Consider the following 21,552-nt stretch of genomic DNA (forward strand, 5'->3'; position numbering starts at 1 on the left):
AGTGAACGAGCAAGAGTGTGGTAGGTGGAATAAAATGTGAATAAATGGGAAGTTATCCACTTTGACTTCAGAACGCTGAAAACGCTGAAATGCTGGGAAGTTTGTGTTCAAAGGGTCCTGGCTATCCATGATCAGTAAAAGCTAACATGTACAAGCAGGAAGGCATTAGGATGCCAAATGGTAGGTATATTGGCCTTTATCACAACAGGGTTTGAAGTCTGGATGTTTTGGCTGCAGTTATACAGCCTTTGTGAGACTCCATTTGGAGCACTGTGTAAAGTATTGGTCCAAGGAAGGATATACTTGCCATAGAGGGAGTGCAATGGTGGTTTGCCAGAATAAGGAGGCATGGTTTTGAGGAGAGATTGAGGAGACTGGGCCTGTATTCTCCAGAGTTTCAAAGAATGAGCAGTGATCTCGTAGAAACTTTCAACATTCTTCCATGACATTAGAGAGAGGATGCAGATAGGATGTTACCTCTGGTCGGGGAGTCTAGAACCAAGATACAGGTTAAGGGGCAGGTCACTACAGCCTTAAATAATGAGAATTCATTCAGATGGTGGTGAATCTTTGGAATTCTATACCCCAGAGGCACGTGGAAGTATAATCATCGAGCAGGTTCAAGACAAAACCAATACATTTCTGGAGGCTAATAACATCAAGGAATACAGGGATAGCATGGTGAAAAAAAATGGCTTTGAGCTAGATGATCAGCCATGATTGAGTCGAATGGTGGATCTGGTTTAACAGGTTGAATTCCAATGGAAGGATATAAACTGGTCAATTGCTCAACAGTTCTGTGTTACCGCTAACACTCTGCAGAAACATACCTATTGCATACCACCCCCATCAGGGCTATTTACTGTTCATTTTGCTGCCTTTTACTTAGCCAACTTCCTCTTAAACACATGCAAACCATTCAGCTGTATGTGGCAGCAAGTTGCACCTTCCCACCATTTCCTAGATAAAGAAATTTCTCCTCAATTGGTTCATCGATTTATTAGTGAGTATTTACGGCCCTTGGTTATGGTCTCCGCAGAAGTGGGTAAAAATGTCTTTCATGCATCTACCACATTGAGCGTTCATGTAATGTGAATGCTTTATTGCTCATTGGCTGTCATCTCTTCTGTTGCAAAGAAGATCCACCATGTTCACTTCTTCCTGATCGTCCTCCAGACAATGTTGTAAACGTTTTGTCTCTATCTCACTTTGGTTTAATATGGAGACCCAGGGACTGAGCACCATTTTTCAAACATTGTCTAACCCCACCCCCGCCCCCGACATTATGCCTAGCAGTTTGTTTGGATTATTACGAATTTGTTGTCTTGCAAACTAGTGAACCAATTTTTTTTTTGAGGGGAGTTTTGGGGGTAGGGTGGTGGGTGTGGTGGGGTGGGGGTGGGGTTAGATTTTGAGGAGAGCTCTCATGCCCCTCTCCAAATTGTGCCCTGGATATCCTGGGCCATCTAAACAGGTCAATTCCTGACCAACCAGGCTGTATCGCTGATAGTGCACCATTCCCCAAAGGGTTAAGAGTTGAGCTACATTATGAAGTTAGTTCTCAATCTGGGCTTGGTAAACACACAACTTACTCACTCCAAATTGTTACCAGTTTAAGCCACACCAACATGGATAATAATTGAATCATTTCCCCAGCACAGTCTCTTGATGCAGAAATGCAAAGGCTACTTGAATGGGAGTGTTTTGGGTTCTCAGTGGGATGAACATTGAGTTAAATGGCCTCCTCCGTGCTTTGGATATTTTTCTACATTTTAGTGTTCAACCTCCTCCCGTCTTGTTTTCGTATCTGTTTTTGCAAATTACTGAGCCAAACAGAGAGCGACAAAATCTTGTCAGAACAAGAGGAGTTATTTTGAGAGACACGTTTGGTGATAGTTTTTAGCCATTGTTCTCCACCTGCACCTTACAATCAAAGCATTCAGCACTGTAGCAAGTCACCTCAACTGCAGCCATCAATAACCCAGAGAATTGGAATATCTCCAGATAGATAAAACAAACATTTTGTTCGCAGTACATAAGCAGCTCAGACAAGGACATGCATTGAGGCCGCTGTAGTCTGTGACAGAACATGAAACTGCCTGAAGTGGAAATGAAGAACACTTGGAGATTTCCAGCAGAACATCAGCTTTTAAAGGCAGGATGACGGTCAGGTTAATGTTTCAGCAACAGGACACTCCATTCCCTCCAAACAATGCAGCAGGTCAATCAGAAACAAGTCAGTATTTGCACAGATGGTATGTGTTTTGCAACAGATATTCTGAGGAAAACTAAACCAGATATTAGGTGAGCATGGTTTTCAAACAAGAGAATACTGTTTACTCGCCTAATGAGTAACACACAGATTGTGCTGTGGAATTGGGTGTACTATCTGACTCAAATACATATGCCATTCCTGGTGCTGCTCCTGCTGCAGTCTACTTCCTGCTCCTGCTGCAGTCTACTTCCTGCTCCTGCTGCAGTCTACTTCCTGCTCCTGCTGCAGTCTACTTCCTGCTCCAACTCCAGCACCTGGTTCTGCTCCCAACACCTGGTCCTGGTCCTGCTCCAGCACCAGCTCCTGCTCCCAGCTTCAGCTCCTGGATCTGCTCCCTGCTCCCATCTCCTGGGTCATGCTCCCAGCTCCAGCTCCCACTCTTGCTCCCAGTTCCTGCTCCTGCTGCTGCTCCAGCTCCAACACCAGCTCCTACTCTCAGCTGCCGTTGCTCCCAGCTTCAGCTCCTGGTTCTGCTGCAGCTCCAGCTCCTGCTCCCTGCTCCCAACTCCCAGTCATGCTCCCAGCTTCAGCTCCTAGTTCCTGCTCCTGCTCCATTTCCAGCACCTGCTTCTGCTTCCAGTTCCTGGTCCAGCTCCCAGCTCCTGGACCTATCCCGACTCCAGCTCCTGGTCCTGCTCCAGCTCCTGCTTCTGCTCTAGATCCACTTCCTGTTCCTTGTTCTTATCCCAGGTTCTATTGATGGTCATCATTCCAGTTCTGTTCTAGTCCTTGCACCAGGTCCTGCTCACAATCTCAGTCCTTCTGGTCTTGGTCCAGTTCAGCCAGGCCATCAAAGTATTGCTAACGATGTGGAAAGTGGAGAAATAGAGGCAATTATCAGCCTTGTTGGTTGTATGAGCACACACAAGCATTGCCATGTCTTAGCCAGTGCCAGCTTTAAGCTTCATTCAGCTCATTTCAGTGTGTGAGATTGTATGGAATTGCCACTGTGACCACCTGCATCACTGCACTTTGAAAAGAAACTCATTCACAAAATGGTATGGGTAGTAAGTTTGCAGATGATACCACAATAGGTGGTGTCGTTGGATAGTGAAGATTATCTCGGTGTTCAACAGGACCTTGGTCACATAGGCCAATGGGCCAAGGAGTGGCAAATGGAGTTTAATTGAGATAACTGTGAAGTGTTGCATTTTAGAAAGGCGAATTGTGGCAGGGCTTATACAGTTAATGATAGGGCCCTGGGGAATGTTACCAAACGAAGAGAGGTAGAGGTGCAGATGCAAAGTTCTTTGAAAGTGGAGTGGCGAGTAGACAGGGCAATGAGGAAGTCATTTGGCAAGCTTGCCTTCATTGGTCAGAATGTTGAGTATTGGAATTGGGATGTCATGTTGCGGCTGTATAGGACATTGGTGAGGCTACTTTTGGAATATTGTGTGCAATTCTGGTCACCCTTGGGAAGGGTGTTGTTAAACATGAGAGGGTACAGAAAAGATTTACGAGGGACTGGAGGATTTGAGCTATAGGGAGAGGATGAATAGGCTGCGGCTTTTTTCCCTGGAGTGTCAGAGACTGAGGGGTGAGCTAAATGAAGTATATAAAGTCATGATGGCTATGGATAGGGTGAATAGTCTTTTCCCAAGGGTGGGTTTAAGGTAAGAGGGGAAAGATTCAGAAAGAACCTGCAGAGTAACGTTTTCGCACAGAGGATGGTGTGTGTATGGAATGAGTAGCCCAAGAAAGTGGTGGAGGCTGGTACAATTACAACACTTTAAATGGCATCTGGATGAGTATATGAATAGGAAGGGTTTCGAGGGATATGGGCCAAGTGCTGGCAAATGGAACTAGATTAATTTAGGATGTCATGGATGAGTCGCACTGAAGGGTCTGTTTCCATGCTGTATGACTCTATGACTTTGTGTCGAAGGAGTTAGGTTATGCCCTGGCTGACCTTGGGAGTGTTGCGTAGAGAGCCCAACCTTCAGCTCTTTGAGATTTTGGTCAGCCATCTTGACATTGCCCTGCATGGGATACACTACTGCCTTAGAACAGGTTGGAACATGATGCTACCCCCTACATGGCGTTTAAGAAATGCAAGTTGCTGTTAAGCACCAAACGTGGAGAAGGTCTTGCCTTCATCTGCTGTCAGAGGTCACAGCCGGAAGCTCCTTATTCATGGAGATCCTTGTAAATGTATCTGTTTACATGTGTGAATCATCATAGGTGATGACCTTTTCAGAATGGGACCTCGTCCAGTCTTCCCACCGACTCAGTGACATGAGCTGGGAACAATTCCAAATGTTAGCGCTGCAGGGATTGGTGTAGTACTCAACCTGTCCAGGAAACTTCCTCTTTCACGCCAGACAGCAGTAGAAGCCGAAATACTACGTTCGAGAGCACTGGCTGAGAGAGAGTCACAGTGGGCTCTTCACTCAATCCTCTCATTAAGTATTGATTTTTTTTTGCAAAACTGTGCTTTCTTTCATCCTGCCTGGAGCAGCTGGGGCCAGGGCCTCCTCTTCAGGGATGGGTGGACAGGGGGTCTTTAACATATCACTGTGTATGGCAGCCCTTTCATTTCGACAACCGCGGCCCGCGGTAGGGCACTTGTCTCTTAGTCGGAAGGTGATGGGTTCAAGTTCATCACCCACTTTGTGCAGTATCCAGGCTTGACGTTCCAGAGCAGCTGTTTGTGGAATCTTGCTGTGTGTTAATGCGGATGCTGTGTTTCCTACAGTGTCTGCATTTCAAGCAAACAAACCTGATTGACTGTTAAGAGCTTCCGAGTATCTTGAGGGTACATAAATGCAACTGCTTTTCTCACCCAATACTGTCAGGCTGTTTTATACTCATAGAATCCCAACAGTGCAGCAAGAGGCCATTTCGGCCCATTGTGTCTGTGCCAGCCCTCCAAAGAGCATCCCACCCTAACCCCATATTTCTAATGGCTACTGGTCACTGTAAGAAATTCAAGTTTTTTTAAAATTCATTCACTGGATGTGGGCAGCATTTATTGTCAATTCCTAATTAGCTAGAGGGCAGTTAAATGTCAACCATAATTCTGTGGGTCTGGAGTCACGGGTAGGCCGGACCAGGTAAGGATGGCACTTTCCCTCCATAATGAACATTTCCCCTGTTAATCAACAATGTTTCATGGTCATCATTAGACTCTTAACTCCAGAGTTTTACTGAATTCAAACTCCACCATCTGACACAGTGGGATTCGAACCTGAGTCGCCAAGGCATTACCTGGCCCTCTGGATTACTAGACCAGTGATAATACCACTGGGCCATTGCCTCCCCGTGGGCTTAGCATGGCCAATCTGCCCAACCTGCACATCTTTGGAGGAAACCAGAGCAAATCCCACATAGAGAATGTGCAAACTCTACACAGCCAGTCGCCTGAGGATGGAGTCGAACCCAGATCCTGAGCACTGAGAGATAGCAGTGCTAACCACTGATGAGCCACTTATAAGATTGCCTTAGCCCATATACAGTGATATAAAGATAGAGCATTCACCTTGTGAGATATACAATCAATATCGCTACTGTTTCCAGCTTGTCAGGTGACCTTGCCACTGCTCACTCTCCTCTGTCAGTTCTTCTCATGTTGCTCCTCTATCCAAGTTCTCTTAAAAGTGGTTCCATCAAGATAAAAGTAGCTGCCTACACAGCCTACTCCAGTCTCTTGGCCTCCAGTTACCTGCCCCCTTGGCTTCAGGCCTGTCACTGGTGTGTGATGACCATGTGACCACGCTGCTCTATTTTCCAGCTCAGTGTGATTGCTGAACGTCGGCCTGCAAACTGGAAGGAACTTCATGAGTTAACCCTGATCTTACTGGAGGGAATTCGTCTGAAGGAAACATATATCGTATTCACAGCGTTTTTCATCTTGAACATGAGAGATGGGAGCTGAATAAAATTCAGGTTATAGGAACAGGAGGCCATTTCGCTCCTTGAAGCTGCTGCTACATTCAATGAGATATAATTGATCCAAGCTCCAAACTCATAACTCCCCCCTCCACCCCCCCCCCCCACTCCGTTTCCCTTGATATGTTTTGTTAATAAAATGCTATCACCCTCAGTTTTGAAATGAACAATTGATTATCACTTCCATTTGTGGAGTAACTGGTCCAAACATTGACTTTGTATTTTGTTGTAAATGTTTCCCGATTTCAATGCTCAAAGGTCTGGCTCTAACACATAGGCTACGAACCCCAGACTTAGTCTCCCAACCCACAGAAGTACATTTTCTTTATCTACTGTTAAGCACTACCGTCAACTCCAGTTCAATGACCCTTAACCGTCTAAATTCCATGGAACACAGGCCTAATTTATATAATTGTTCTTTGCAATTTAACCCGAGAGATATCATTCTAGGAAATCTGCACTCCTTCAAAAATCATTGTACTATTCCTGAGGGATTTAATTGGAGATTAAATGGATGGGTAGAGTCCATATCTGATTCGATCGGGGGTGTAGAAAGAGATTAAATACATTGATCCGACTGGAAAACACTGGCTGAGATCATTTGGCTAAAATGATTGAGCATTGGATCTTTACTCCATTCAGAGAAATATTCTCATAACCAGTCATACAGACCACGACCAGAAATGTTTGCCAAATCTTTTTCCTGTTGGTTTTCCAAAATGCTGATGCGATGATGTGATTCATGTTAAACAAAAGTCTCAAAGCCGCACAAGTGATTCACTTTGTAACAGCTCTTCACATCGCAACGGCTTCTGGAAGGAATGTTGCTGAGCTCAGTGGTTACATTAGTTTTGGGGGATTGAGTAGACATGATCGTCTGAGAATGCTAGATCACCATTGGCAGAGGGCCATGTACTTCAGTCAGATCATCTGGTTAAGCATAATGAGCCAACCCACATATGTTTTTTTTTCCTGTCAAGTTGCCTTTGTCCATCAATTCTCTCTCCTGTTCCCCCATGAAGCTGTTAACTTTGTGGTGGGGAGGTGGATTATACTGCTGGGTTCAGTCATTCTCTGGCATTTTTCCATGGACTCAACAGCGAATTTGGACATTGACTGTGTAGAGCATTCAGCAGTCAGACACTTGGATCTGTAAAAATGCAATTATGTATAATATGGAGCTGTCATGGAAGGTGTCACATCAGTTGGATTTAAGAGTTGACTTCTCTCGATGTAAATTAGAGGCATAGTCGTAGAGGTGGACAGCACAAAAACAGACCCTTCTGTCCAACTTGTCCATGCTGACCAGATATCCTAATCTAATCTAGTCCCATTTGCCAGCACTTGGCTCATATCCATCTAAACCCCTCCTATTCATATACTTATCCAGATGCCTTTTAAATGTTGTAATTGTACTAGCCTCCGCCACTTCCTCTGGCAGCTCATTCCATGAACACACCACCCTCTGCATGAAAAAGTTGCCCCGTAGGTCTCTTTTATATCTTTCCCCTCTCACCCTAAACCTATGCCCTCTAGCTCTGGACTCTCCACCCCAGGAAAAGACCTTGTCTATTTACCCTATCATGACCTTTTATAAACCTCAATAAGGTCACCCATCAGCCTCCAATGCTTCAGAGTAAACAGCCCCACCCTATTTATTCAGCTTCTCCCTGTGGGTTAAACCTTCCAACCTTGGCAACATCCTTGTAACTCTTTTCTGAACCTTTTCAAGTTTCACAACATCTTTCTGATAGGAAGGAGACCGGAATTGCATGCAATATTCCAAAAGGGACCTAACCAATGTCCTGTACAGCCACAACATGACCTCCCAACTCCTATACATGATGCTCTGACCAATGAAGGAAAGCATACCAAATGCCGCCTTCACTATCCTATGACTCCACTTTCAAGGAACTATGAATCTGCACACCGAGATCTGTTTGTTCAGTAACACTTCCCAGGATGTATACCAATAAGTGTATATATCCTGCTCTGATTTGCCATTCCAAAATGCAGCATCTCACATTTACCCAAATTAAACTCTATCTGCCATTCCTTAGCCCATTGGCCCATCTCATCAAGATTCTGTTGTACTCTGAGGTAACCTTTTGATTAGGAAAATCAGGAGTAGGCATGAGTAGAGCAAGAACAACAGCATGGAGTGGTGGGCCAAATGTCCTGATTCTGTGCTATATATCTTCATCTCTTTGCAATGGTGATGCAGCTCTCTCATGTAGTCAACACTCCTCACTCTCCAGAATTGCTGAGGTCAACAACACTCAGTTCACCAGACGTTACACTGAAGTGTTCTTATACATTGAATCACTTGGGTAGCATCGAGACTTGTTGTAACATGAATTACATCATCACATCTGTATTTTGGCAAAACTAACAGTTAAGGATTTGGCAAACACTTTTGAATGTGGCTTGTGTGATTTATAATGAGATAAAATCATTCTCATGTTTGATTTTATATAGATTGGATGCAGAGCGAAGTATACTTTACATCATTCCACTGTCTCAGGATCTTAATACAGACATGGCTTTGTTACAGAGTGGGTCTTGCTCTGTACGAGTATCCTTAGGTCATGCACAGTGCAGTTTAGATACAGAGGACAGACTCCTCTATATTTCTGCACCAAACACAATCAGGCCACTATGGCATTGTCATCTTAACTCAACTACTTTCAGTCCTCAGTAATTCTGAAGCATTATCATAGATTGTTTTATTTTTGGAAGTTACAATTGTATCTGCTTCCACCAGGCAGCGCATTCCAAGTCATAGCAAATCAGCCAAACAAAAATAAAATCTCCCAGTCTATTCCATGATAGTCTGTAGCACCCAGCTTGCCAGGGCGATGGAGTACACTCTGACCAGATTATACTGAACCACACCTTCAACTGTGCCATCACAACCCTGATCGAAACAAAGGCAGCAATGTGTCTGTGCTCAGCATCCATCAAGGCTTGTCCAATAGTGTTATGTGCCCTGATCATTATGGGTACCTCTTCTTTTCCCCACTCCCACCCTCACCCAGTAACCTACCTTGTACTGTCCATCACTCATACCCTCAAACACAGCAAGTGTACATGAGTGCTCCAGGATGTAGGTGTCTTGGCAGCTGCCAGGGTAGCGGGCACACACCTCCAGGTAGAGGTAACGCTGATTGCAGGTCACATGACTGTGAATGGGATGGAGCCATCACCTGTTAATGAATTCTGCAGTGTTGTGATGCGGTCGTCTCAGTAACATGTGAGCAGTTCCTGGCATCCTGCATCTTGGGGAAGTCAGCAATGTTCCTGAGTCCTGCCTGCCTAGTGCAGCGTCCATCATGAACTGGGTACGTCTCATTCACTGCGCTGGCCTGTTGATGCTGCTGGGTTTGTAGTCAGCCCTGGTCCTGCTGCATCTGTCTCCACATTCTTAGTAAAGCAGCCAAGTCAAGCGACATCCCACAAATGGCAGGACCCAGGACTCTTGACAGAAAGCGGGAACCAAAGGCATGCTTGAATCTGAATGCTGCACACATTCCTCAATACAGTGGGACACGCAGCATCCTGATAATGAGGGTCATGTTCACCATCCATTCAGCTTCATCCTCCGCTTCAGCACTAACTTGGCAAAAGTGCAGCAGTAGCTCATTGACAGACACGTAACAGTACATGCACTTCTGTTTGATGTACAGATACCATTTCCAGCCAAGACTCACATCCATCCTTCATCCTTTCCTTGTAGTTAATGCAAACCATTGTTAAACCTCCATGGACAGATGATGAAGTGATGGTCTCCATCGTCCACAGCCATTTTGGAAGTAGCCCCTTGCATTGGCTCATGACTCATTGCAGCTAACTTCAGCATCACTGAGATGGCGAAGTTCAATTAGGCATCAATAGAGTGGTGCAAATTACCTTTGGCCATCATTGCTAATGGACAATGAAATGATTGCAAATGGAACGTCATTGGATTTAGCAAACAGCTGCTTTATGTATTTGCCCCCTCATCTCCAAGCATCCACCAACATGAATCCCATAATCAAATTGACACTGACTCCATCCACCCGAGGCATTGTCCCAGCTGTTTTCCAATTGCATTTTGAATGTTGGGAATGGTAAATGATAGCAGAATGCAGCTGGTAGTGGACAACCTGAGCACCAGGTACCCCCAGAGTTTCCAATGTTTCCTATCCCCTCACTCAACCCCGAAAAATCTCATCGATGAGGGACGTAAGAATTAGGAGTGGGAGTGGGCAATCCAACCCTTTGAGACTGTTCTGCCATTGAAAGTGATCATAGCTGATCTTGTTCTGGTCTCAACTCTACTTTCCTGCCTGTTCCCTGTAGCCCTTTATCCTGCTTTTCATCAGAAATGCATCTATTTCTTTCTTGAATCTGTCGATTGATTCTGCATACTGGAGCAGTGAGTTCTGAAGATTCACGACCCTCTGGGAGAAGTAGTTTCTCCTCATCTCAGTGTTGAAGCTACCTCCTCTCATTCTTCACCTGTGCTGCCTTATTCATGACTATCCCACAAGGATCTGTTCCACATCCACCTTAACAATCCCCTTTAGTATTTAATGCACCTCAATCAGATCCCTCCTCATTCTTCGGAATTCCAGTGAGTACAAACCCAAGCTATTCAACCGCTCCTCATATGACAGACATTTCATCCCTGGAACCAATCTGGTAAACATCCTCTGAACTGCCTAGAGTACCACCACATCCTTCCTCAAGTAAGGAAACCAAAACTGGACACAATACACCAGGTGTGGTCTCACTAGTGCCTTATATAATTGTAACAACACTTCTTTACTTTTATAAACTAATGCTTTTGCAATAAATGCTAATGTTCCATTCACCTTTCTTATTATATGCTGCATCTCCATTCCCGCTTTCTGTAATCCATGCACAAGGTCTTCCAGATCTCTCTGCACTGATGCACTTTCAATTTGCTTCCCATTTAAATGATAATTTTCCCTTTTAATTTTCCGGCCAAAATGGACAACCTCGCATTTAAACTCCACCTGCCAGATTCGGATCCATTCTCCCAGTCTATCTGTAAACTCTTCATCATCTCATCACAGCCCGATTTCCCACCTATTTCAATGTCAAGTGCAAGGTCTGCTCTGTCCCAGTCTATACCCACCTGTAGATCACTCCACCCATCCCACAGGTGGAAATTCACCACATTGAACTTCAATCCCAACACCACCAGGAGCTACAGAATTTTGGCAGATCACCGCCAATGCAACAAGGATTTCCTGGGCCACTTCCTGTGGGATGTAGATTATTAGGCCCTTGGGAGATCTGTCAGCCTTTAGCACCACTCATTTCCTCAGCATCACTTTCTTACTAAGGCAGCACAGTGGCTTTGTGGTTAGCACTGCTTCCTCACACTGCCAGGTTCATTTCCAGGCTTTAGACAGTCTGTGTGGAGTTGGCACATTCTCCCCTTATCTGTGTGGGTTTCCTCCGGCTGCTCCGGATTTCTCACATTGTTCAAAAATGTGCTGGATAGGTGGCTTGGCCGTGCTAAATTACCAGTAGTGCAAGTTATGTTGGTTAGCCATGGGAAATGCAGAGTTACAGGGATGGAGTAGGGAGTGGGTCTGGATGGAATGCTCCTTTCAGGGTCTGTGTGGACTCAGTGGCTTGTTTCCATTCTGTAGGGATGCTATGATTCTAATACTGATTTCCTTCAATTCTCCTTTCTCAGTTCACCCTTTGGTTCCCTAATGTTTCTGGGAGGTTATTTCCACCCTCTTTTTGTGAAGGCAGAACCAAAGTTTGTGTTCATTTCTTCTGCCATTCCTTTGTTCCCCATCATAAATTCCCAGGCTTCTGATTGTAAGAGATCTACATTTGTCTTTACTAATCTATTTCTACTGACATATTTATCAAAGCATTTACGATCACTTTCAATGTTTCCAACAATGTTGCTTCCATACTTCTACTTTCTCCCTTGATTTTATTTGTTTTGCCTGCTTATACTGAATTCCAAACTGCTCCAAGCCGTCAGGCTTACTGCTTTTTCTGACAATTTTGTATGTCTCTTCTTTATAGAAACATAGAAAAATACAGCGCAGTACAGGCCCTTTGGCCCTCGATGTTGTGCTGACCCAAGCCCACCTAACCTACACTAGCCCACTATCCTCCATATGATATTAACTGCCCATAAGGAGGAAGAGTCCACCACTGTTACTGGCAGGGCATTCCATGAACTCACCACTTGCTGAGTAAAGATAACTTTATTCTTAAATCTAACTTTACCCTTAATTTCTTTTGTAAGCCATAATTGTGCCATGTTTCCTCTTTTATTTTTGCACCAGGCAGGAATGAATAATTGTTATAATTAATGCACGCAAACTTTAAATATGATTTACTGCTTGTCCATTGTCAACCCATCTGGTAATGTCCCCCAGTCCAGCCTTGCCATTAACACTTCATAACCTCATAGTTCTCTTTTGAGAGTTAGATTTAAACTGCATAATCCTGTACCAGTTAAGGTGGCACAATGGCTCAGTGGTTAGCACTGCTGTCTCACAGCGCCAGAGCCCCAGGTTCAATTCCATGGCACATGCAGGGTAACAGGGATAGGGTAAGGGGGAAGGTCTCTCCCATTTAACTGCTTGAAGGGAGAATGGGTGCTTACAGGTCTCTCTAGTCAACTGAGGAGGTTTTCAACACTTGTGTGAAAATCCCCACCAAAACCTCTGTTCATATCGCAAAAGGATTAAAATGCTGCTGGGTCAGATACAAGAGGAGTTAGCATTAAGTCAGATCCCCCTTTATATTATTTCACCCAACTCTCCCAGTTAAAACTTCACTTAAATCCAGAGTGTAGCTTCTACAATATTCTATGAAAGCATCTCACAAGCATTGTCTCAGAGAAGCATCCATTGCTCTATCAGCAGAGCATTTATAAATCCTATATAGTCTCTATTGGTCATATTGTTTCCAGTTGCAGGACTTGCTATTCTTCTATGCACCTAAGAAATGGCTTGATTCTGTCGACAGACTGTGGAGATATTTTGAAAAGAAGTGTCTGGGTTGGATTCAAGCCCAAGTTTCTGATGGGAAAGGGCAGCATGGCTTAGATATAGAGTAAGATCATTTCACAGAGTATTCACCGGTGCTGTAAAGTACCATTTAAAAACGCAAAGGCAGCTGATTGTCACAGTATCGTGCAGCCAGTTCCAGCCATTTTTCCACTGCAACTAGGGAGCTTCACCCTGATACTCCAGCTGATTGTCTCCAAGTCTGAACAAAGTCTCAAGATTTTCCCTTGTATGTCAACGTGAACACTGCAACTCATAGTTTCAGCAGTCCCATCCAAAGCGTGTTTTGGTGAATGGCCAAGTTTAGCAGCTTGGATTAACGCAGTGCCCGTCAATGTCAGGAAGCAATCCAAAGAGCTTCCCAGAAACCAGACAAGTTCTTGAATCTGTTTCTGTTCATTTAAATGCACAATGATGCCCCTCTTCCAGTTCAACAATGGCCCTTACCTGCAAATATGGAAAATTGCACAGATACATACTGCCTAAAACAAAATTAAACTGGTCAAATCGAATCCAACAAATTACTTTCACATCAGTCTGCTCCCGATCAACAGTGAAGTGATAGAAGGTGTTACTGACAGCATGATGAAGTGGCCCTGACTCATCAATATTCTTTATTTCTGTTTGTTTTTATTTCTTCATTTTTTCTGCCTTTCTTTTCTGTGTTTTGGTTTAGTTTTCTGCACTTTAAGATGGTGCTGGAGAGTGGTGACACTATACAATACTTTTCACTCCATTGTGTGCAAGATGCATGTGACAATAACTAAATAAATGAAATAAAATGAAGTAACCTGCTCACTTACACCTACACTTGCGTTTTCACCAGAGGCGCTCTGCGCAAGATGTCAGTATGGCCTCTGGACAAACACAGAATGCAGAGCTGAATGTCAGAGGAGAACTGAGTGGGATTGCCATTGGCATCAAGAAAACTTTTGTCCCAATGTGACACGCAGAACCCCAAGCAGAATAGATATCGGTGGGAAGCGAAGGAAAATTCTGTTTGGGTCATACCTAGTGCAAAAGGTTGTGGTTTTTATAGGTGATCTCCTGAGTTCTGAAACATCTCTGCAGCATTTCCTCAGAATACTTTCTTTTCCCCACCAAGTTGTTCAAAAATGCTATCACGTATCTCTGGAGTAGGTGAGACTTGAACGCAGACCACCTGGTTGAAAGTTAGGGACACTGTCACTGTGCCATGAGAGCTTTCAATTCCTCAAGGTGGATCTATTTCCTCATCAACCTGTTTGGCAATGTTATTGCACACCTCTGGTGCAAGTAGAACTTTAACCAGGAGCAGTTTGGCTTAAAGGTAGAGACACTGCCATTGACCCCCCACTTCTCAATTCCTTAGAGTAATGTCCCAAGCCCAACCAGATGGAATGCAGCCATTCCACAATGTGGCTTACTACCTCCTCAAGGACAATTCGGGATGGGCATCAAATGTTTACCAATGTTGCTGACACATGAATGAATAGAAAGTGAAGGGCTGAAGATTTTTACTGTGCATGTGAATGGAGAATTGAGAAGAGATGTTTCTACTGAGTTATAGTCATAGAGTCATTGAGATGTACAGCATGGAAGCAGAGCCTTCGGTCCAACCCGTCTATGCCGACCAGATATCCCAACCCAATCCAGTCCCACATGCCAGCACCCAGCCCATATCCCTCCAAACCTTTCCTGTTCACATACCCATCTAACTGCCTTTTAAATGTTGCAATTGTACCAGCCTCCACCACTTCCTCTGGCAGCTCATTCCATACACGTACCACCCTCTGTGTGAAAACGTTGCAACAGCAAAGACGGTAACTGTACAGGTTCACTACTCTGTCAGTTAGCAATGTGGGTTCCTTTCTCTTTCTCTGTTACCTGCACTAACCTCACGATGTACTTCCTTTGTCTGTTCTTCTCCCTTTTAAAAGTGCTGTTTTGACGGTTTTTTTCTCCAAAGTTCCAAAACAATACGATAGTTTAGAAGACAGTGATTGCTGCTCCTGGAATTCGAGGAGATCACCTCCAACACATAAAATACCTCAAAAAAGGAACAGCTGTTATAGCCAGAAATTTTTCCCGTCCTCCATCTTGGATTACCCAGAATCCTGTTAAAAGGGATGTCAAAATGCATTTGTTCTGTTGAGATAGAGACCATATGCTTAATTGAAAGGCCAAAGCTACTCTTAAGATATAGATTCAGTCCCAGATTCTCCATAGCTTTCATCTTCAGCTCATTAACTGGGTAAAGAGCTGAAAATGTGTCGCTGGAAAAGCGCAGCAGGTCAGGCAGCATCCAAAGAGCAGGAGAATCGACGCTTCGGGCATGAGCCCTTCTTCAGGAATGATTCCTGAAGAAGGGCTCATGCCTGAAACGTCGTTTCTCCTGCTCTTTGGATGCTGCCTGACCTGCTACGCTTTTCCAGCAACACATTTTCAGCTCTGATCTCCAGCACCTCCAGTCCTCACTTTCTCCTCATTAACTGGGTAACCCAAATATGTACAGGAAAGGCATAAACAAGCAAGGTGTTGTCAGATGGTAGTGGATAGAGAGGAAGGATGAGGCCACTATAGGGAAAGCTACTGGCTCACATTGGGGATGGTCATGTTAATCTCAAATTCTGTGAAACCTCTCTGTGCAACAGAAAATAGCTTGTTGTGACAGTGCTTGATCTTCCAACGGGTGCCCTGCTGTAGTTATTTGATCCATTTGTATTAACTTCTGTGGTGTCCTATTTTGTAGAAGGTGTCATGTCAGCTCAAGGGCTGTGTTTCAGGAACAGCTCCGAGGAACTGAGTGCAACAGGCTAGACTGGCAGCTGTAAAATCCATCCCGTGCAGCAGGTCAGAAACATACCGCATTACCCCTTTTGCCAGTTTGAGCCCCAGACAAAGAATGTACACCTTTGACCAGTTTCAGGAACTTTGCCCATTATCAGTCCCAAAAAAAGACCCTACTTGACAGTTCAAGAGCAGCCTCTGAGCACCAGTGTGAGAAAATACGTCAATCATCTATTTGAGAACATATCCCATGATCTCATTTGTGGTTTTAACATGGTAGTCAATTTATACAGTTGTGGTTGCCAATACGTTGAAAATAGTTCCCCATGGACTCACAAGGCAGAGCCTGATGTAGCATTTAACCATGCAGACCAGCATGTATCAGTTTCTAATCTTGTCTGTTGCTGATCTAAAAGTTCTTTTATTTAAGGCAGCTGTTTGAGTTGATTCAGTTATCGTTAAGTACACTGAGAAATGAAGCAAAGCTGCTCCCCGATCTCCATTCAGTGAATGTATTGCCACCCAAACGCACCTCCATCGTCCTTACTGGAAAGAAAATGCAGGAGGAGAGGGTCAGACTCCGTTCTGGCACTTTCGAGAGCAGTGTGACTCGACAAAGCATGCTGACCAGCATCAAGGATCATACGTTGAGCTAAGACACCGGGAAGCTCCTGTCACCCTGTGGGCCTGTAACCAGAAAGAGCTGAAAAGCGCAAAGAAAATGGAAAAGGCTGTTGAGGCAAAGTGTTGTGGGGCATGAATAAAAGAAAAAGGTACAGCAATTGGTGGCGATGGTGCTAGTGTTCCAAAATATTGTGCCAATTGTAATGCTAAATGGGCTGCCTGAGGTGCTGGCTGTTCTTTGGGTTGAAGGTGTTCTTGGCAATAAATGGGATGAGCTGTTTACTCCTACACTGGGAATGCTGCCTTTCCACATCCCATCTTCCACTGTTCACTCCATTTACAGCTGCAAAAGGTACCTTTTAAAAACCTTTAAAAATCGCTCTCATTCCTTTGAAGAACATTCTCTTCCAGTTTCTCTGTCGACGGATGCACTCGGTAATGACCTGCTGCACTTTTTCCATCTCCACTCTTTATGCACTCCACAGTTGAACATGCCAGATAGTTACATTGGGATGGTGCCCTAAGATACAATGTCTTTGTCAAATCCCAGGCTTTCAGTCAGAGACACCAAATTGCGTTGATTTTAACGACTATCTCTTTGATTAAATTCAGAAAAGGTTCTGTGATGGCACTGAGGATCAACTGCCTCCATAATACTCCCCCACTCCTGATTCACCTTGTCAGCATGGGCAGGACAGTGATAAGACCCTTTTGGCAGTCAGACCCATGCACCTGTGTGCGTAAAGGAAGATTTTAATGAGAAGGTGTTACAATTCCAGACTTTCCCCTGGAGGGATCTACACTGCAGAGATCCACCCACCTCCTGCTGAGAAAATGCCTGGAAATCGAGATAAAACTCTCGCACGTCCACCTAACAAAGGAGCTTGTGTTATTGAGAAGACAGAGCTGTCAGATTACATCATAACAAATGGAAAGCAGCTGTCTCCTCAAATTAGCCGTTTTATTGGAGTGAATCTGTGGTTTTGCTTTATTTCACTTCCTGCTAATTTCTGCGAGGGGACAGAAACTTGGGGACATCTATCACACGAAGTAATCTTGTTATACCTGAACTGTTGGCTTAGTTTGGTTGGTGACCTTTTCACTTGTAAGGTAGAAATGCACATGTCCAAGTCCAACCAAATATTCATTGAACAAGGAGATAGTTTAGGCTTTCACTGTGCGATGTGTTCAAAGAATGTTGCTCCGTCAGGGGTGTTCTTCATTTCAGTGGAAGTCTTGAAATTGAGAGTTTTCAGGTATGCATAAAAGAATCCAAGATAGGGTTTGCAATTCTGGGAGTTTCTGCACAATAGTTTTCAATCCACCAAGTCCACCTAAACCCGATTAACCAGCCACTATCATGTTGATGCGTGCATCTTGCTGCGTGCTGATTGGCTACATTACAACAGCACCCACACTTTACAAGCACCCTATTTAGACATGCTTGGGATAGAAGTGTATCATGTCAATAATGATGAGTGAAGAACTAATCATTCATCAGTGATTGATTAACTCCTTGTGTTATTCAAAATAGTAAAATATGTAAGTTTTGAAGCAGAATTCAATTTTTAAAAATCTGGAATTAAGAGCCTAATGATAACCATTAGTTCATTGATTTTTCAGAAAAACCCATGTGGTTTACTAATGCCCTTCAGGGAAGGAAGCTGCCATCCTTACCTGGTCTGGCCTACATGTGACTCCAGACCCACAGCCCACTGGGCAATTGGGAAGGGCAATAAATTCTGGCTCGGGCAATGAGTGCTGGCTCAGCCATTGACGCCCTCGTCCCGTGAATGAATAAAGAATAATAACAATTTCTAACCTGTTCAAACTAATAGCCAGGCAGAATCACAATATTGTATACACACTGCGTGAGGAGCCCTTAACAACAAACTGTGAAATGTGTGCAATGAAAGGAAAGCCTTGCATTTCTATAGCACCTTTCATGACCATAGGAAGTCCCAAAGCACTTTACTGCCAATTAAATACTTTTGAACTCTTGTGATATAGAGAAGGCAGCAGCCAAATTCTCTTAGTAAGCTCCCATAAACAGCAATGAAGTAAATGATCAGTTAATGATCTGTACTTGCGATGATGGTCGAGGCATGCACCATGAACTTCATTTTGAGATAGTCCATTTGATCTCAAATGCTGACATTGGAGAACAGATGGGAAATCTATTCAATAAGCCACATAAAACGCAGAAATGCTAATAATGCAGTACCTGCATCATACTTTTTTAAAAATGTCAGCTGAAATGATGTGTTCAAGTTCCTGGAGTGGGAAGATCATCATCAGTTTCAAATGCCTCATCTTGCAGTGGCCCCAAGCTTCAGTTGCAAACTGCCTTTAACATGGGCAGAGGTGTTTCTCAAATCAGCAGCAGAAACTCGGACACTGAACCAAAGGAGAAGGAGCCATAGGGATTGCTGCAAGGTTATTAAAGAGAAGAGTTTTGAGGAGTTAAGGTTATGAACAAAGCTGGCAAGGTTGTGCTAATTGCCCTTCCCTTGGCAGTGACGCTGCTTAGGAACACAAAAATATTTACAGCACGCAAGTAAAATGGGACAAGTACTTGACAGCCAACTCTTATCAGGTCTAATCACACAGTGCAGCCGTGTCTGTGGCCTTGTAGGTTACATCACCTCAATTGCATGCCCAAGTATTTTTCTTCAATACAATAAGGATTTAAGTCTGCACATCATTTCAGACAATGAGTTCCAAATTCTCAAACAAAAAGTAGTATGTGCCACCCACAGTCTATCCAGGAGCCTCCTTGTTGGGCGGCGTTTGAGAGAGGGAACGTAAGGCTGTGGCAGTTAGCTGGGCTGTGTCTTTTATGTTTAAGATTTAAAATCCAGTGGTGGGGCAGGGAAGAGGTAGATCAAACATGTCAAACCCATTCAGAGTGAAAAGTCCCGACAGGAGTTGACTCAAAATAAGCCGTTAATGTGTAGAATAAAACAAAATCAGTGAAGACGTGCAGACTGGAGAGAGCTGTGCAGTTATATCGCTGTATAAGATACGAAGCATATCTTAAATTCACAGAGTAAGAGCAAATCACCTGACTGTCCTGCTTTCACCTCCCTGGCTAGTTTTATAGCCCCCTTATCCAACTCTTCTCCTTAAACCCTTTTCATAATTGTGTATCAATGGTTATCCATGACCTTTCTGAATGCTATATTTCAGTTCAGATTGAACGAACAATTGAGAGAATAATTCCATATTCCAATATCACTGTGTTGAAAGACTGCTCATAATCTTTGTCTGTGCTCCTATATGCCTGCTCAAGATTATCGTATTGTCTTTGCATTCCAACCAATGAAAGTAATTTATATTTGCTTCCCTAACCTGTTGAAATAAAAATCTAGAATGTGAAGCTTGGCTCAGTGACAGTGACCATCGTTGAAGCCTGTCTGGTTCAAAAATGCCCTTTTAGCACCAGATGTCTGCCTCCTTATCTGGTCTGACCTACATGTGACTCCAGAGCCACCTGTGATGTGTCCGACTCTTTAATGCCCTCAGAATTGGCCAAGCAAGCCACTCAGTTCCAGGGCAGTTAGGGATGGGCAATAAATGTTGACCTGGCGAATGACACCCACAATCCATGCCAGAATAAAAAAAAAATTCTCAGTGCCTTTGCCCGTTTCAATTCCCCTTCAATCTTTCCTTTTTGAGGTAACGTTGCCCTGTTTCACAAGCATTCCCTCTTGACTCCTATCCTATCTCGCAGGAAAAGACTGGGTCTTATCTAAGTGTTCATTTTTTTACCCTGGAAAAAGCAAATTGACTTTCTTGAGTTGCCCTTGTGTTTGTAAAGCCTTTGTTTTCTGAGATACTGAATCAAATCATTGTCATTTCCATGTTTGAATCCAACTCCCTTGCTGCCTCCAGTATAATTCCCAAGTTAATAGTTAGCATTGCATCATGTCAAAGAATTGTCTTTAAATTAGCCCTCCCCTGGCAAGTTATACTCCATCAGGGCGGTTGTAGGAAGAGACATGACTTGCACATAAATGTGGGGGCATTATTCTGAGTTTGCGCTGAAGCAGAGATTGGAACATAAGGACCCATGCTCCCTGTATCTGATCTATGGAATACATGACTTCTTCTCTTCATTACCAACTTCCAAGACTGAAGATTCCATCACTGAGGCATTAATGAATCCCTCCCCCTTACATGCGCCACCCAATTCCGTTACTTTTACATTCCATTCTTCTTGTAATAAACCAAGACTCTATTTGTTCTCCTCATCACTTGCTGTACCTGCATGTTAACTTTGTGATTCATGTTCCAGCACGTCTCTCTATCATGGAGTTCTGCCGCCTTGCTCCATTTAAATAAAATACAGCTTTTCTCGTCTGCACAGGTTCATATTTTCCCTCATTATACTCCATCTGACATTTCTTGCCCACTCACTTAACCTTTTGTAGATTTCATCACCTCGTAATAACTCCATTTCCTACCCATCTTAGTGTCATTGGCAAACATAGCTGCCATATGTTCAGTCCCTTTATCCAAGTCATTGATGTAGATTGTAAGTAGTTGAGATCCAAGCTAAAAAATATTCAGTTGTCCTTCCTCGTTGCTACTGAGAAGAGTGCAGCAGAAACTTTGAGCTGCAATGGCTAAATCTGGGTGGAGACAATATATTTTTGAGGGATGATTCTTTTCAAAGTATTCAAAACTGTGTCAAATTTTACCCCCCTCCCCTCCCCCTCAGGTGCCTCCAAGCCCAGAGTGTGCTCGAGCCATGATGAGATTGATGTATTGTCCTCACTGTCGGAGCATGGCAAGTGTGAAACCTTGCAACAACTATTGCCTCAACATCTTGAAGGGTTGCCTGGCCAATCATGCTGACCTAGACAGCGAATGGAGGAACCTAGTCGGTAAGGTCTGTGGTGGTGAACAGAGGAGTGAGGGGGAACAGTCACAGGCACT

The 21,552-nt window shown here is 43.9% G+C and overlaps 1 protein-coding gene across 1 annotated transcript in view; it reads left to right on the forward strand.

The window, feature by feature from the left end:
• Positions 1–21,552, forward strand: part of LOC132821952 (glypican-1-like) — a 195,692-nt gene that overhangs the window by 145,955 nt on the left and 28,185 nt on the right. Inside the window, exon 4 of the mRNA XM_060834973.1 lies at positions 21,335–21,500. Coding sequence (XP_060690956.1) covers positions 21,335–21,500 — 166 coding nt within the window. The remainder of the gene's footprint in view (positions 1–21,334; positions 21,501–21,552) is intronic.

This window comes from Hemiscyllium ocellatum, chromosome 13, assembly GCF_020745735.1.
Source record: "Hemiscyllium ocellatum isolate sHemOce1 chromosome 13, sHemOce1.pat.X.cur, whole genome shotgun sequence".
Classification (NCBI taxonomy): Eukaryota; Metazoa; Chordata; class Chondrichthyes; order Orectolobiformes; family Hemiscylliidae; genus Hemiscyllium; species Hemiscyllium ocellatum.